Source organism: Eumetopias jubatus, unplaced genomic scaffold (genome assembly GCF_037043125.1).
Source record: "Eumetopias jubatus isolate StellerSeaLion01/CBP00866 unplaced genomic scaffold, mEumJub1_p1.0 scaffold_2, whole genome shotgun sequence".
In the NCBI taxonomy this organism is placed as follows: Eukaryota; Metazoa; Chordata; class Mammalia; order Carnivora; family Otariidae; genus Eumetopias; species Eumetopias jubatus.
The window spans coordinates 141,196,495-141,214,145 of NW_028274808.1; the positions used below are offsets into that span (position 1 = coordinate 141,196,495).

Here is a 17,651-nt window from a genome sequence, read left to right on the forward strand (position 1 = left end):
GAAATAAAGTAAACAGGCATTTCCTATAAAAATGTACACCAATAACGGACATAAATTCTCAAAAGATAAAAATTTTACATTAATTACAAAAAACACTTCTCTCCAACAAGAGTATCTGCAATACCTCAAACAGACTTAGAAAAAAAACATGTCTGCTCTAAAAGAGGTCCTAAGAGTCTGCCATTTTAAAAAGTGGGTAGGAGACTTAGTTCGGCAGGTTTTACCTCAGCCAGTCAGCTGATCTGGCAAGTGTGGTATGACAAAGTGCTGGACCACTCAAGGGGAGCTCAAAACAAGCTACTACTCTCTGGAATTAAGCATTCTGACGAGACTGGGCTAAAACCAAAAATAAACCTCAGTTTGCTTTCCACCTTTAAAGATTCTATGACTCTATAACACTACTGGCATTCAATGAAGCTCAATGATAAAAAATGCATATGAATGTTTAAATTATCCATGAACTCGAAGTTCAATAAAAACACATGTAAGTGAGCTTGGCGCAGTAACTATTTCAACTATGGGCTCATGCTTAGCATTTCATGATGATGATGATGATGGGGATAAAATATCTCAAACACATAGAATATCACTTATCTACAGACTCATTACCTATCTTTGTCAAGCCATAACTTTTGCCATCCATACACTTGAAGGCTTTTTTTTTTTAAATCACAAAGCCACCTGAAAATCCATGAATACCTCTTTCTGATGCCATGCTCCTCCTAACCCCCAGGTCACCAGCTTAGCTCTTAAAATGAGATCAGGTTGTGCCTGGGATTTACTTCAAAGTAGTTTGGGGGGTTGAAGGGTGCCTGGCTGGCTCAGTTGGTACAGCGTGTGATTCTTGATCTCAGGGCTGTAAGTTCAAGCCCCAAGTTGGGTATAGAGATTACTTTAAAAATAAAATCTTGGGGCGCCTGGGTGGCTCAGTTGGTTAAGCCTCTGCCTTCGGCTCAGGTCATGATCCCAGGGTCCTGGGACTGAGTACCACATTGGACTCCCTGCTCAGCGGGGAGCCTGCTTCTCCCTCTCCCTCTGCCGCTCCCCCAGCTTGTGCTCTCTGGCTCTCGCTCTGTCAAATAAATAAATAAAATCTTAAAAATAAATAAAATAAAATAAAATCTTAAAAAACAAACAAAATAGGGGTACCTGAGTGGCTCAGTCGTTAAGCGTCTGCCTTCAGCTCAGGTCATGATCCCAGGGTCCTGGGATCGAGTCCCGCATCGGGCTCCCTGCTTGGCTGGAAGCCTGCTTCTCCCTCTCCCACTCCCCCCTGCTTGTGTTCCTGCTCTCTCCCTCTCTCTCTGTGTGTGTGTCAGATAAATAAATAAAATCTTTAAAAAACAAACAAAACAAATTGGGGGTTCTGGGGTGGTGAGAGAAAAGGTTAGAGAAAAGGAGAAAGAATGATAGAAGATTGGCTTAGGTGATGGGATAGAAGGTTTCATTATACCTTCTCTCCTGTGTACGGTTTGGAATTTTTCTTAATAAAAAAGTTTTCTAAAAAATGAGAGGGGTGCCTGGGTGGCTCAGTCGTTAAGCGTTTGCTTTTGGCTCAGGTCATGATCCCACAGTCCTGGGATCGAGCCCTGCATCGGGCTCCCTGCTCTGCGGGGAGCCTGCTTCTCCCTCTCCCACTCCCCCTGCTTGTGCTCTCTCTCTCTCTCGCTGTCTCTCTCTCTCTGTCAAATAAATAAAAAAATCTTTAAAAAAATGAGAAAGAAATATCAGATTATAAATACTTCTAGACCATAACTCCTAAAGCTAACTATCCCATATGGTAGCCACTAGCTACATGTGGCTATCCAAATTTAAACACACATTAATAATTAAACAAGATAAAAAAATCTAACACTATAGTTGCACAAGCCCCATTTCAAGTGTTCAATAGCCACATACAGCCAGTGGCTACCATACTGGACAATGCAGTAATAGAACATTTCCATCATCTCAGAAAAGTTCTGACAGCATTATTCTGCAGACTACGGTGGTCTCTCCATTTGGAAAGAAGGTATAAACAATAGTTATAAGACTTGACCTTAAGATCATTACTGTTTATCTTGGGCAAGTGTGAGTCCTGATCCATCAAATAGGAGCTGAAGGGGTTAGGTTCAAGAACAATATCTAACCAAACTATCTCACAAGAAAATCATGAACATCAGTGTTTACCCACTGAAATCTAATCACCAGGAAACTGTGTGGAACTGCACAACTTCAATTAGGACATCATTGCAGTAGGTGCAAGGAGTTCAGTGGCAAAGCCAATGTGCAAATTAGCAAGAACATTCCAAATGTATATTTATAAAGACAAAAAAAAAGAAAAAAGAAACCTGAAAAATAATTCCAGTTTAGTTTGAGAAATGGAGAAATCATACACTTCAGTATTCTATTTTTTAAGTTTTCTCCTCCCACTCCCTTTATTTTGGAATAAAATAAAAAACAAAAACAAAAAAACTAAGGACTAGATAAGGCATTGAAAACAAAGAAGTATGTAACAAACAATCACATCATTGCAACAGAAGGAGGTACAGTCCTATATTGCTCACCCCTACAAAAAGTCAGACCAAACTTCAGAGTGAGAGCAAAGGTAAAAAATTTTGGGAAAATTGGACAATGAATTTTTTTGGCTTGTGGTGTTTCCAAGCATGTCCCCTACATTATTAGAAAATGCCTCTGTGACAGGCTCAAAGTGAAGAGATGATGTGAACAACTCCAATGAGTTGAAGAATTCTCAGGCAGATACTTAAGTTAATCTGGGCCCTTAAAATTGCTCAATATTATTAACTCACTAAAAGTTACTTCAAAAATTTTTACCTCATTTTTTTCCAATCTATGCAGTAAGCTACAAAATTTCTCTTTTTCAAAAAGAGTTTTAAACTTTGGCCCAAGTTCACAGTTCATGTATCAAAAACATATTTCCCCCATGCACTCTGTATCTAGTTTCTAGATTATAAAATATGTAATTGACTTGAAATGGGTACATTAAAGAAGTTACAGAACAAAGTACAAACAAAGTAGGCATTATACACTCAGAGACAAGCACTTCCATCCAGAGAGTTTGGGTTCCACTCCAAGAAGTAGAAATGAAAATTATAGAAAAGATTACATGATGTATCCAGTTTTTTTCTTTTCTGAGCCTAGCTTTTGACAAGTTTGAAGTCTTCCCTCCCATAAATACTAAGACCCTGATTAAAGAAAAATCAGTTTGTTCTCAGCATATTTTTTTAAGTCCAAAGTAATTTAGTATGTTACAAAGTAACATTCGTGCTCCCTCATTTGCATAAGGTAAAAGAACCCCAAACCAGGAAACAAGGTGTTTTCATCAAAATGCAGGGTCCTGAGACAAGGGCTTACATGCATGCAGCTATTTGGGGAAGTGATCCAGAAGAACAGGAGTGGAGACTAAGAAGGATAAAACAGGGAAGGAGGCACAGCCACCCTAAATGTATATATACAGAGCTAATCACCCCTGTGGACTGGGGCTGGGGCCCATGTGGGACCCTCTGAGGAGCCACATATATTGTGCCTCAGAATTGTCAAAGTTAGTGACAAAAGAGAGAAATATTTGTCCACCAGCTTCCATCCTGCACCAGGCAAGTGTTGGCCCATGGGATGGAAACACTCTTGGACATCAGATGTGCACATAGGTCAAAATAACTAGGCAGAACCCAGGTGACTACAGCGGAGAAGCCTGGGGCAGAAAGCTATAGATACGTGGTCTACACCTGCCTGAAATTCACATAGCAACAGCATGAATTAAAAGGTGGACTGAGAGAAAGTGGGCGGGCACAAGTCTTATCTAAAGGACCAATTTTCGCTCAGTCATATGTTTATTAATGGGGGGGTGCATAACACAGTCTCTTCCCTTAAATCTGATAATATAGGCTAAGAATGCATGAATGTAGTCAAGGCTAGCAGAACAAATGCTTGTGGTAATGAGAGATTTTTTTTAAAGATTTTTATTTATTTATTTGTCAGAGAGAGAGCACACGCAGGGGGAGTGTGAGAGGAAGAAGCAGGCTCCTCACTGAGCAAGGAGCCCGATGTGGGACTCGATCCCAGGACCCTGGGATCATGACCTGAGCTGAAGGCAGATGCTTAACGACTGAGCCACCCAGGCGTCCCGATAGATTTTTTTTTAAAACATTCACAACAGTATTTGATCATCCCTATTTATTTCAAATAGGAGTTTAAAGTGGGGGTGGTGCAGAGACACCAGAACACTCTAAGGGTGACACACAAGTGTTGCAGGGGATCACTGCCACAGGAATTCAGAGAGGGAAAAATTACCAAAAACTTGGATTGGTGAATCAAGGCTTCAAGGAGAGGGTAGATTGGATCTGTGCCTCTGAGGTGTGCTCTGATTAGAAAAAGGGAGGACTGCATTTCAGGTGGGTGAGAGGAGAAGGGGCAAACGCTCACTCCCCAGCTGGGGTGGGGTGGGTTGGCAGTTCTGCTTGGATCCCAGTCTTTGGTATAAAGTCATTATTATTTCCATATTCATTTCCTTTTTATTGAGGATGAATGTTTCATGCATCACTGCAAATACTGTGTGTGTCTTATTTAATCCTATAAATGTTTGAGGAAGGTACTATTATTATTTTACAGCTAACAAATGGGAGGTACACAAGGTAAGTAACTTGCCTAAGGTCACAAAGGTGGTTAAATGGCAGAGCTGATACTCTAGAACTCAAGCTGTCTGGCTCCAGAGCCTATGTTCTTAACCAAAATGTGATATAGTACTACTGCCTCTCAGCGAGAGAAAACAAAGCAAGGGAAAGAAGGGTGCCATCTGATCCATCTGCATTTAAGAACAGATGGGCTGGGAAAGGACATATTTGGAAGCAACCCAAGGGAAATAATCCTGTCAAGCAGCTGGAAGTCCTAATGGCCTCAAAACCATTTCCCAGAGAGTACAGTCCCAGAGCTGGGGCCACCAGAGAACAGCACAGAGGTCTTTCAGAAGGTCACCACCCAACGCTTACTTAGTGAGGATGCTACTGGAAGCTCATTGTGAGTGAACAATAGGAATAATCACATCCTCTGCCTTCAATTCATCCTAGCTGCTTAACACACTCTTTCTCATCATTCTATCTCATGTCCAACTGGAATCAGAGTAGAACAAAGGCAGTGAAAAAAATCATTATGGACTGGGAACAATATTAAAAAATAATAAAGACCTTTGGCTCTAAAGTAGATGCCCTGACTAGGATGTTATGATGAAGTCTTAGGATTCAAAATGTTTCCTGCCCTCTGTAGAAGAGGATTTACTTCCCCATCCCATGGCCCTCAAGCTTGGTCAAGTGACTGGCATAGCCACTCTTTGCAGGATTATCCATCTCATCTTGTTGAACTTAGGAGTGACAATTTACTTTGGCCAATGAAGTCTGTGTAAAGTAAGTGATCCATGTAAGAACTCGATAGTTCAGGGTTCAGTATCTTTTTCCTCTGCCACCAGACTAGCAAGGTCCAGATAGAGCACCTGGATCCTAGGGTCAATACAGCAAAGAGATCTCAGAGGACAGAACAAAGACTGTGTGTGGGTGAGAAATAAACCTTTGCTGTGTAAGCCACCAAAATTTGGGACAGATGTATTACCTGAGCAAAATGTAGTCTAAAAAACTGACACAAACAGTAGATCTGATTGTATGTGGGTCTAAGAGCCTGGGCTCTAAAGCCTAGCCCCCCCAGTAGCTGGCTGTACCACATCACATTAGGTAAATGTTAGCTTCTTTGTTCCTCAGTTTTCTTGTCTATATTACTTCCTGGGAATTTTGTTAAGGATAAAGTTAAGATAAATATCTTGGCAGTGATTTAAATAGAAATTTAAAAATCAAGATGCCAAGAAGGCTTTCTGTGCACAGAGGTTTTTAGGGTTTTTTTTTTTAACTGTATTATAGTTGATATACAATGCTACATTAGTTTCAGGTATACATCACAGTGATTCAACAACTCCGTACATTAAGCTATGCTTACCGTAAATGCAATTCCCATCTGTCACCACACAACACCATTACAATATTACTGGCTATATTCCCCATGCAGCACGTTTCATCCCTGTGACCTATCCACTCTGAAATTAAGTCTGCACCTCTTCAACTCTGTCACCTATTTTGCCCATCCCCCCCTCCCCTCTGGCAACCACTAAAACTAGTTCTCTGTATTTACAACTCTGGTTTTTTTGTTTGTTCATTCGTCTAGTTTTTTAGATTCCACATAAGTGAAACCATATGGTCTGTCTTTCTCTGATGACTTATTTCACTTAGTATAACACCTTCTAGGTCCATCCATGTTGTCACAAATAGTAAGATCTCATTCTTTTTTATGGCTGAATCCTACTCCACTGTATATATATGCCACATATCCTTTACCTATCCATTTACCAATGGACACTTAAGTTGTTTCCATATCTTGCCTACTGCAAATAATGCTGCAATAAACATAAGGGTGCATATATCTTTTCGAATTACCGTATTTATTTTCTCTGGGTAAATACCCAATAGTGGAATTACTGGATCATATAATATTTCTATTTTTAATTTTTTGAGGAACCTCCATACTGTTTTCCACAGTGGTTGCACCAATTTACATTCCTGGCAACAGTGCATGAAGGTTCATGGAGGTTCCTTTTTCTCTATATCCTTGCCTATACTTGCTATTTCTTGTTGTTTTGATACTAGCCATTTTGAGAGGTGTAAAGTAATACCTCATTGTGGTTTTGATTTGCATATCCTTATGATTAGTGATGTTGAGTATCTTTTCATGTGTCTGTTGGCCATCTGCATGTCTTCTTGGAAAAATATCTTTTCAGGTCCTCTGCCCATTTTTTAATTGGGTCTTTTTTTTTTTTCTTTCTTTCTTTTTTTTCTTTTGCTGTTGAGTTGTGTGAGTTCTTTAAATATTTTGGATATTAACCCCTTATCAGCTATTTAATTTGCAAATATCTTCTGCCATTCAGCAAGCTGCCTTTTAGTTTTGTTGATGGTTTCCTTTGCTGTGCAAAAGATTTTTATTTTCGTGTAGTCCCAACAGTTTACTTTTGTTTTTGTTTCCTTTGCCTTTAAGAGACATATCTAGAAAACTGCTACTAGGGTCAATGTCCAAGAGATTACTGCTTGTTTTCTTTAAAGAGTTTTATGGTTTCAGGTCTCACATTTAGGTCCTTAATCCATTTTGAATTTATTTTTCTGTATAGTATAAGAAAGTGGTTCAGTTTCATTCTTTTGCAAGTAGCTGTCTGGTTTTCTCAACACCATTTATTGAGAAGACTGCCTTTTCCCCATTGTATATTCTTGCCTCCTAGATTAATTGGCCATATAAGTGTGGGTTTATTTCTGGGTTCTCTATCCTGTTCCATTGATCTAGGTCTATGTTTGTGTCAGTACCATAATGCCTTAATTACCCTAACTTTGTAGTATATTTTGAAATCTGGGATTGTGATACCCCCAGCTTTGTTCTTCTTTCTCAAGGCTGCCCTGGCTATTTGGGGTGTTTTGTGATTCCATACAACTTTTAGGATTATTTGTTCTAGTTCTGTGAAAAATACTACTGGTATCTTGATAGGGATTGCACTGAATCTATAGATTGCTTTGCGTAGTATGGATATTTTGAAAGTATTAATTCTTCCAATCCATGAGCATGGTATATCTTTCCATTTGTGTCTTCAATTTCTTTCATCTTTTAAAAAAATTAAGAAAGCAAGATGCTGAGCAGGCTTTCTGTGCACAGAGGGTTTTGGTTACCTTTTTCTTTCAACAGCAGGTCTGAGTAAATTTAATGGGCACACTTACTGAGACTCACAAAATTTATATTGACATGAAAACGATACACAAAGGGATGAAGTGAATGAAAAAGGTGAGAAGTCTTAAGAAAACCCTGGCTTTTAACAGACTTTTTTCCTACTTTCATAGTATCCAAAGGGTTTTTAATTTTCTTTATGGAGAACACTGACTGACACTTGCAGTCCAAGATAGGAGGAGTCCGCCATTTTCCTACCCTTCAGGACTCAGTTGCTTCAATGTTTAAGAAAAGGAGAATTTGTAGTTCCACATCGAGGAAGGCCTCAATATAGAAGACTAGACAGAGGAAGGCCGATGTTGGGAATGTTGTCACTGGACCCCACCTCCTCTTTGTGTGCTTCCTCAGTCTTCACTTCCTCTATTCTTAAGGGTGCAATTTGGTCATGAAAGGAATCAACTCTGCTATCCTTTTTCATTTTGTCTCTATTCTATTGAATCTTAAAGAATTCATACTCTACAGACTTTCAAGGTCCTCTATCAACCAATTCCAAGAATCTGGAGATTTCCTAAGTTGGGGCAAAGGGGTGCGTAGGATATAAAATATTTTTTAAAAACTGTGTAGAAAATATACATGTCTTCAATAATGCACTGCATGACCTGGTCTCCCCCCACCTGCCTAGACTCACATCTGTCCACTCTCTCTACCCCACCCTGAATGCTGATGTCATAGCTGGATTTTCTTAAGAGGCTCCACCTCACACCCAGAGCTTTGCACATGCTATTCCCTTGGCTTGGCACATTTTTCCACCTCACCTTTCTTACTCATCCTTTTGTTTCCTCACTCATCCTACTGCTTACTCATCCTTCCAAGAAATTTTAAGAGAGCAGCAGGGATGGCATCTCAAATACTCAACATCATAACTTCAGCACCTGCTAAGAGAAAGAATGGAAAAAATATCTGATGAAGCAGATGGATTAGGAAGCTAAGAATATTGTTGATAGGTTTAGGTTGTTGGGGGTTGTTTTGTTTTTCAGTTTCTAAGCTATCTGTATTATTGTGATTCTACTTCTGTAAGAAAAAATTATGAAATCATAAATTCATTCCAAAGTAATGTTACTTAATTATCAAAACAAACAGGTACATTTTTTTTTGCAGACATAATTCCCTTATAATTAATACTTGCTAGAGAATGGAGGTTGACCTTACTTAAAATTATATCAACATTCCCAGAGGCTGAACATCACAGGCATATGGGTGTATTATCACTACAAAATGTCTTTACTTCACAAGTCGTTTTAAATTTTAGCTATGAAGGTCAGTTACCAGAACCAAATTTGTTCTTAACAAGTAGAATTTTTACATCTATTCAATCAGAGTCTCTCACAACTTTCTGGGCCTATTCATTTGCAGATAGTTGAAACTGTAACTGGGTTCTTCACATCATGCATGCACATGTGATGCCCATCTTCATACGCTGTCCAATTTCTTTAGGATAAAAGGTGTGACTCACTGCACAGCCACACAGATGAGGAAGCTCATAAGGTAGAGATCACATCCTCAACACATCTTCCCTTTCATCTCCTCAGGATCCAGCTTCAGCACAAGGCCCTTTATTGGGAACATCTCAGCTTTGCTTCTCCAGCCTCCAGCTGCCAGCTCAGTTCTTCTCAGAGGCCTACACTTTATGTTGTGTTATATATATTTTTATCACAATTTTTAAAATGCAAAAAAAAAAAAAGGAGGGGGGCATGAACAAAGCTTCTTCTTGTCGGGTACCAAAGACATTCTTTTTGAAGCATGAAGCCTTTTCAACCTCTTCACCTCAGCCTGCCCCCTCCATCAACAGATCACACTCAATCCCACACGGTCATAGTTCAGCAGGGGGAGAGAATGCATCCACACAGGTCAGCTTCCTGAACCCTTTGACTTGAACAAGGCACTCACACTCACTGGCACAGATCCTAAAAAAGATGGTTCTAATGCCTTGGTTCCAATCATATAAGGGTACAGACTCCTGATTTCTACCTCAGATCAGGCCTATGATGATGCAAATTTGATTTCATGTCACCCAGGAAATTCTTTTTAGAAGCCTGTCTCTATCACCTTAGCCCAGGTATTGTTTTTGTTTTACAGTGGTTGCATTGATGGGCTGCCAGCAGGCCTGAGTGGGTCAGAGGTGGTACTGTTTAGTTGAAGAGAGTCTTCTGTCAGTCTTGATTTAAAAAACAGCAACAACAAAGCAGGGTATCAATTAAATTGTAAAATAGGTCTCCTTGGGGAACAGGATAGAAGCTTTAGATCTTCTGGGTCTTTGCTTAAATAATGGTTCTTCTTCATTGACCCCAGTTAAGACAGGTCTAACTAGCATTATGAAAGACAGTTTTCAATAAATTATATAAAATCCAACAAGGGCCCGTACCCATCCCACCTCCAATCAAGTTTAAGGTCCTATAAAGAGAAACACTGGTATAGAAAGCTCTGATTGTAGCCTGCCCCACACGGAGTCGAAACCCGAAGATCATTATCAGCTGTGGCATCATCAGTGGATATAAACACTAGGTCTTCTGGCAATCAATCAAAATAGGACAAGCAAATCATTCATTCCTTTGTCTGGACACAAACAGGGTGGCCCCTTTGAAAGCGCTAAGCATCTGGTTCCTACATTATATGAGTGTCCAAACAGACAGGGTCTACCAGGCACACAGTTTGGTTTCTAAGTTGCAGTTTATACGAGATAGGTTATGCTTACCTGTGTAAATCTCACACAGTCGATGAAAATACACTAACAGTCTAGGAGCTCTTATATAAGGATGGTGGGAAATGGGTAGTTTCATTTTTTAATCAATTCCGTGGGTGTTTTTCATTGTCATGTAAACACATCATTTTTAAAGAAGATATTTTAAAAGATAAAATCTATAGCTTTCAAAAGATCTAAGGAGAGATTACTGTACCTCAAACACTTCCTTCATTCTTTAATAATTGCTTATAGAGCCTCAGTGTGTATCACTTATACCACTTACTAGTTTTTTTTTTTAAACTCCCCCCTAGATGACAGCCCCTTTATCATTTAGATAGCCACCCCCTTTCTTAGCTCCATTAATTTTTCTCCAGTTAGAAAAGAGCCAGAGCCCTCCACACAGGGGGCTACAACCTCAAGATGTAATTGGCAATTTTATAACAAGGAAAAATAACATTTCATTGTCAGTCCCCACCCTCCTGCTGAAAACAGACCATATCTTCAGGAACTGTCTATGATTCCCAGACAAGATCTTTACCTGCATCATAACTGCTGACCTAGCAAAAGGCACATAATTTCCTTTCTCCCTAAATGGCTTACATACTCCACTGAAGCTCATCACTTTAATACACATGGACACTAAATCTCAGAAAATAAAAGCTCCAGGTAAAAATAGAATTTTCTCTCTTGTCCACTGCTGTAACCGTGGCTCCTAGTACAGCACCTAGCATACAGGAGGTGCTCAATTAATAGTTTTACATGAGTGAATGAACTTAGCTTTCTATTTCTTTTGGCTCAACAGATAAAAGAATTAAACTTGTTTCTTAAAGGTATCATGGAAACTCTTCACCACTGGAAAAGTTTAAATACATACCTTCTGTTAGGGACAAAGTAGGAAATATTTCTACATTGGGAAAAAGGCTGAACCAAATAACCTCTTTAAGTTCCTTTCACCTCCTCGACTCTGTAACTTGAACATCACATCTTGAGAGTGATCAGCTATATAAAGCCTGATTCCCAGGTAGAGCAAATTACCATGCTCTGTTTAAAATAAAAATAATAGCTGCCCTGGGAATTGGATGCAAAAATACTAACTCATTCAAAATGTGGACACATCCCTAGGGGAGAAATGCTCTTGCTAATCATTAGTTACATTCTGGGAACAGCAGATGCGCTTCAGGGTCTTCTCAGAGCCAAGCACCAAGACCATCCACAAGAAAATGCTTCTGCTAGGGGTTGAGATGAGAACAGAAATAAACAGTATCACACTAAACTGAAGCCTCTGTGTTTTCCAGCCAACAAATCCACTTAAGAAACATCTGAATTGAGCCTTAAGGTTTAAATGGTTATAACTGAATATAACCACTTCATAAGACAGAAAATACTGCATCTGACATAGAAGGACTTTTCTCCACTAAAATCTCGTATCTACCTAGGACGTCACACTAAGACGTTCAAGTTTAAGAAAACCTAAAATTATGAGAGCGAATTATTCTAATTGAACTTTCCTTCAATCTGGATGGGAAAGGCAGTTTGTAGGGAAAGGATTCTGTTCATGTTTTCCTAAACAACTTAAAAAAAATGTCTAATTCTAAATGAGTAACTAGGGAAACTCCAAATCAATTTTGGAGTGATTCCTTTCTCTCAACACACCCTTCCATTTGTTCGAATCAGAGAATAGATAAAGGAATAGAAGGGGCAGAGGATTCTAGGATGAAAGATGTAGTGTTGATCCCTTGGAGCTGGGTTTGGAGAAATATTCTGCCTTCACCGGGATTGTTTTGAAGACATAACTACAAGCACCACAGTTAAAACAAGAGCTGAATGAACAAAGTGAAACAATTCAACAATTCCTTGGAAATGTATGAAAAGACTTTTCAACTCTGTAGTCAACTCTTGATCACTCATACCACAACTCAGTCCAAAAAAAAAAGTCTTCTGTTTTTAACTGTAATTTAATCTTAATTCCAGTGACAACAGGGAATGTGCAAAGAAAGCTGTTACCTCCTCTGTACACGTACACTTTTAAATATCTCCTCTATTATTTGAGTAAGAGAGGTCTTACACAAGAATTCTGTGGGATTAAGCTCACATCTGGTTGGCAGACCTGGTGTTGGATATGATTATGGCCGCACAGCTAAATCTTAAATCCACATACTGTTCCCATTTAACTGACATATATGAACTAACTAATTTATAGAAAATGTGCAGCAAATTATTTATTCCACCTACTCCAGGCCTCAAGAATGCACCAGCAATAGGCGTTACTGAACACTACCCCCCACCCGAATTGTCTACTCTCCAATTATCTAAAGTAGATATTGTTATTTTAGTTATCGAAATCTGTGCCCTGTTAATAAGTATAGTGTGGGGACGAAGGAGAGAGGTGGGAGTAATTTAATCAGATAAACTTGACCTTTCTGCACCTCAATTTCCTCACCAGCAAAATAAAGGGATTACATAGGATTACAGCCTATGTAAATTCCCTCTGTAACAACAATCCACGACCACTAATTGTCAAGAGCACAACTTGTGTGTAAGAGGAGATCTGAATTCTTAAGCGTATGTCATTAAATATTAGGGTATAAAACGCTTAAAAGACGCACAGTTACACTTCAATATGACCACAGTACATTGTGACTGTGGAGAACGTCTTTGAAAACACCTCGGAGGCGGAGCCACCAAACCGCGTTACAACAAGCAGAGGGTCCCCGCGACCTTCCCCGGGCGGGGAAGGGGGGGGCAGGGGCGGCAAAAGGCGCCAGTATCTGGAGAGGACTGAGAGGACGACCTGGGAGTCAGGGCACACACAGCCTTGCATTCCCGGGACTTCAGAGCCTCTAGTATCTCTGTAAGACTTTCATGCCTAACTACAAGACCTCTCAAGCCACCACCTGCAGCTACACAGTTGTGGCAAGGAGATGAGGAAAGGAAAAGGGGATGGTTGAGCGGGAAAAACCTCGCTAGAGGCGCCCCCAATACCAGCGGTGAGAAAGTGGACTTTGAACATCGACAAAGAAATGGGGAAAGAGAAAGAGGACTCCGCCTTTACCCCCGGCTCTGCTCCTTTCAATAAAAAGGAACCGCCGCCGCCCTTTACCCCCCCCCCCCCGCATTTCGGGGATGCGGAGCACCGACTGTGACCGCACCCTCAAAGTCCGGCTCCGAGTCGCGAACTGAGTCTTGCACCCCTGGCCGGCCCGCGAATTCGGGGCGGGGGCATCCCCTCGATCCTTCCCTCGATCCGAGCCGCGGGGCACCCAGGTCTCCACGCACCCGCCCTCCCTTCCTCTTCCTCGCGCCCCCGCCTCCTCGGTTCGCCATCCCCGGTCTTCCAACCGCAGAGCATTTTAATACTTCCACCCACCACGACAAGGGGGCCTTGTGAAAACTTTGTGTGTGTATCTAGAGCTTTTGTCCACATCCTGGGCAGGGCCGGGTCAGCCGGGTGGGTGCCTGGGGGCGTCCGAGATCTCACAATGCACTGGGGAAGCCACCATGGAAATCCCACCCTTTTATTTTTGACCCGCTTCTACAGCCGTGTGACAGCGCGCTCGGGCGAACAATTCCCATGCCCTGGTAGCCCCCTCGGCGAGGGGAAGCCGGGAGGAAACCCCCGCTCTCCGCGCCTTTCTCGACTGTCACGAGAGGAAAGGTTTGCGCGCGGAGAGGGAGGCAGGCAGACGAGAAACACCATGGCTAAAAGAATCCCTTTAAAGGGAAAATAGGAAAGGGGGTCCTTTCTCTCCCACATCTCCGGAACCGGGGCGCGACTAGGCGATACACTGTTGCATCACGTAGTAGACCAGCCAGCCTCTGGTCTCCTAGCCCTCCCCTCAGCTCCAGACTCGCGCCCAATCTCATGCACACACCCACAGCCGCCACCATCCGGAGACCCCGCCCGGGCCCCCGTATTCCCCGCCGGCACCCGCCCGAAATCGGGGACCACCCAGCGCCGGAGGAGCCTCCCGCAAGGGAAGCGAGGCCCCAGCACTCACAGACGGTCTCCCCACGGCCACGGCCATCGCGGCTGCGGCTCCGACTCCGGCTGCGCCTGGGTGCTCTCTGCCAACACTGGCTGTCGCTCCGGCTCCGGCTCCGGCTCCGGCTCCGGCTCGCCTCCCCCGCGCCTCCCTCGCGGCTGCGCTCTGCTAGGACCCGGCTCCCGCTCGCAGGCAGCGGCATCTGCTCCCCCCACGCCGCCGCCCCTCCCGCTTTATTAGAGCAACATGGCCACCCGCCTGGAAGGGACCATTTGCTTCCCTAAGAAGGGGTGTGAGTCCGCGCGCCGGGGCTGAGGCTGTGGGAGGGGGGATGACGCGCCGGCCGCCAGCCGGGGTCAGCCGACCCAGGCCGCCGGGCTCATCCTCCGCGAAAGTAGCCGTGGGCCCCCAGACGACCCTCTCCGGTGCCACCGAGACTCCCCCAGGCTGTACTCTGGCCTCCACCCCCCGCTCCATCACGTGCTGGAGTCCGAGTAAAATCCTGGGTGCGGAGGTCCCAGCCTCGGGTCCCGCCACGCGCTTCACGTTGCGGACAGCTGGCGGGGCTGCGGAGAGGTTGAAGGGACAGTGGGGAAAGACAGGTCCGCGGGGACATCATCTCGCGGAAAATTAGCCCAGGGCAGGCACGCTTCACCCGGAGGAACCGGTTTGGAAGGGCTGCGGGCCGCCAGGGAGAGCGGTGGGCTACGGAGGTGGGGCCGGGCAGACCCCCCCCTCCCCAGGGAAGCGTGTCCCCTCCTCAGTTCTCCTCTTCCTAAGGGAGAGACCAAAAGGCAGGCCGCTGGAAGCTGTCGCCGTGGCGTGCGGCGGGGTAGGGGATCACAGTGGAGAGGAAGAGTCCATAGTAGTCGCTGCTGCAGACGATCCGACCGCTGCCGGCAGGAGAGGAAGAAAAGAACGCCCCCGCTGGAGAATTAATGCAGCTGTTGGCCGCCCTAGAGCGTGGGGCCGAGGCCTTACCCCGGTGTAACGAGAGCTCGTTGGTCACACGTGGGGGCTCAGCCGACCTTCTCTGACTGCTGGAGACAGACCCGCCAACGCGGAGGCGGGCGGGCGGGATTGCGGCTGGGGGCACGGCGACCGCGCCAGGCGTGGGCGACTCCGGGCGCGTGGGGCTGGAAATCTCCTCCGCTGTGGGGAAGGACTTTTGCAGCAGATGCTGGGGCGTTACTGCATGTCTGTGTGGCGAGCAGAATGGCGGGGTCCTGGCGCGTGCTGGGTGGCGAGGTGTGCGGGAGGTGCTGTAGAGGTGCTCCTCGTGGAGCGGGAGGAGCGGCCCGCGGGGACAAGGTGACTGAGGATAGCAGCGGGTCCGGGGGTGGGGAGCCAGTTGGATGGGAGCGCGGGGAAATGAGTGGCGAAGCGCCGTGATCAGCCCACGCGATTACGCCCTCAGGGAAAACCTGGGCCTATTGAATGAGGTGAAAGACAAACCGCCTCTTGAGATTGAGGCGCCTCAGAGTCTGACCCAAGACCGAGCGCCCAGGTTTCTCCCGGCCTTGCGTCTGCCTCTCTGTCCCCAGTGAGACGCAGGATCCGAACGCGCCGCCTTTGGCTAAGGCTGAGTGGGCTCCGGGCGAAGGTCCGGCTGCTGCGAAGCAGACGCTGGGTCGCCGGCGGAAGGGTTGAGGGGCTCCGGGTGAGAATCCGGGGAAGTACTCTCGTGAAAGAAAGATGCGGGTCTCTGAATGGGGACCTCTTCGGTGTGTGGGCGGGCCCAGCCTTGCAGAGCACGAACCTCGTCAGTTTCGACCAGTATCTGCCCCCGCTGGACTTCAGATTTGAAGACGAGGACCAACATTTATGTCAAGACTACACTAGACACTGTTGAATTAAGATTTCCAAAAGGGAAGGGGAAGAGAGATATACTTTGATCTGCTGCTTTCTGTATGTGACCATTTTGTTCCTGCTCCCTTAGGGAGGGTTAGACCGCAGCACTGCCCAGGGACAAGAGGTCTCATGTAAACCCTGTGAAAACATCGCTCCTCACGTTGCCAACCGGATGAAAGGGCAAGGGGAGACCAGCTCTCCATTTTGTGTTCTTTTGACCAGACCCGATGGCAGGATTTAATAATTTTATTTTTATTTAAGTCCTTGGTTTGTAAATGTTTTTGTTGAAAACCTCTGATTAGATTAGAAGAATATGAACTCCCTGCTTTTGCGAGTAGGTTAGTTTACTCTCATCACAAAAGCCTAAAGTCACTTATTCCAACATCTCATCTGTTTGAGGAAACCCTTTTAGGACAAAATCATCAAAATTTACCGCACTTCGGCCTGAATGTTTTCACTGACAAGTAGCGATGCCTTAAATTCCCTCCTCGTTTTTATTTGTTTATTTTGGCAGGTAGGCATAAATATATTTAATAAAAATACAATTTACTTTTGGCCAAGGAAGACTAGTTCAGAATGTCATTTCTCATTACGAAGTTATTTGAATATCATTCTACAAACAGACTACCTAGGTTCAAAAATCCTGGCTTTAGGGAGGCCTGGGTGGCTCCGTGGGTTAGGCGTCTGCTTTCGGATCAGGTCATGATCCCCGCTGCCTGGGATGGAGCCCCTTATCCCCCATCCAGCTCCTTGTTCAGTGGGGAGCCTGCTTCTCCCTTTCCCTATGCTCCTCCCCCTGCTTGTGCTATGTCTGTGTGTCAAATACATAAAATCTTAAAAAAAAAAAAAAATCCTGGCATTACCACTTCATAACTATATGACCTTGGGCAAGGTACTAACCTTTCAGCACTTTAATTTTCTCATCTTAAAATCTGTTTAATGATAGTTCCTCCCTATTTATTTTTTTTAAGATTTTATTTATTTGACAAAGACACAGCGAGAGAGGGAACACAAGCAGGGGGAGTGGGAGAGGGAGAAGCAGGCTTCCCGCGGAGCGGGGAGCCGGATGCGGGGCTCGATCCCAGGACCCTGGGATCATGACCTGAGTCAAAGGCAGACCCTTAACGACTGAGCCACCCAGGCGCCCCTAGATTACCTTTTTAGACTACCTCTGTGCCCAGCACTGTGGTAGAAATTTAAAAAAAAATTTGTTTTTTTATTTTGGGTTTCTAGATTTTATTTTTTTAAATTTTATTTTATCATGTTAATCACCATACATTACATCATTAGTTTTTGATGTAGTGATTCATTGTTTGCGCGTAACACCCAGTGCTCCATTC

The 17,651-nt window shown here is 44.0% G+C and overlaps 1 protein-coding gene and 1 pseudogene across 2 annotated transcripts in view; both read right to left on the minus strand.

Moving 5' to 3' along the window:
• The window catches only part of SEPTIN11 (septin 11), an 87,243-nt gene extending 72,557 nt beyond the window's left edge, over positions 1-14,686 (minus strand). Inside the window, exon 1 of one of the 2 annotated variants that reach the window (XM_028100631.2) lies at positions 14,476-14,684. In XM_028100631.2, the coding sequence (XP_027956432.1) occupies positions 14,476-14,502 (27 nt within the window). In that variant the 5' untranslated portion in view covers positions 14,503-14,684. Of the gene's footprint in view, positions 1-14,475 lie in introns of both variants that reach the window. The other variant, XM_088021142.1, reaches the window with a different exon arrangement.
• Positions 9,208-9,389, minus strand: LOC114206751 (mitochondrial import receptor subunit TOM5 homolog pseudogene; annotated as a pseudogene).
• Positions 14,687-17,651: the final 2,965 nt, after the last annotated feature.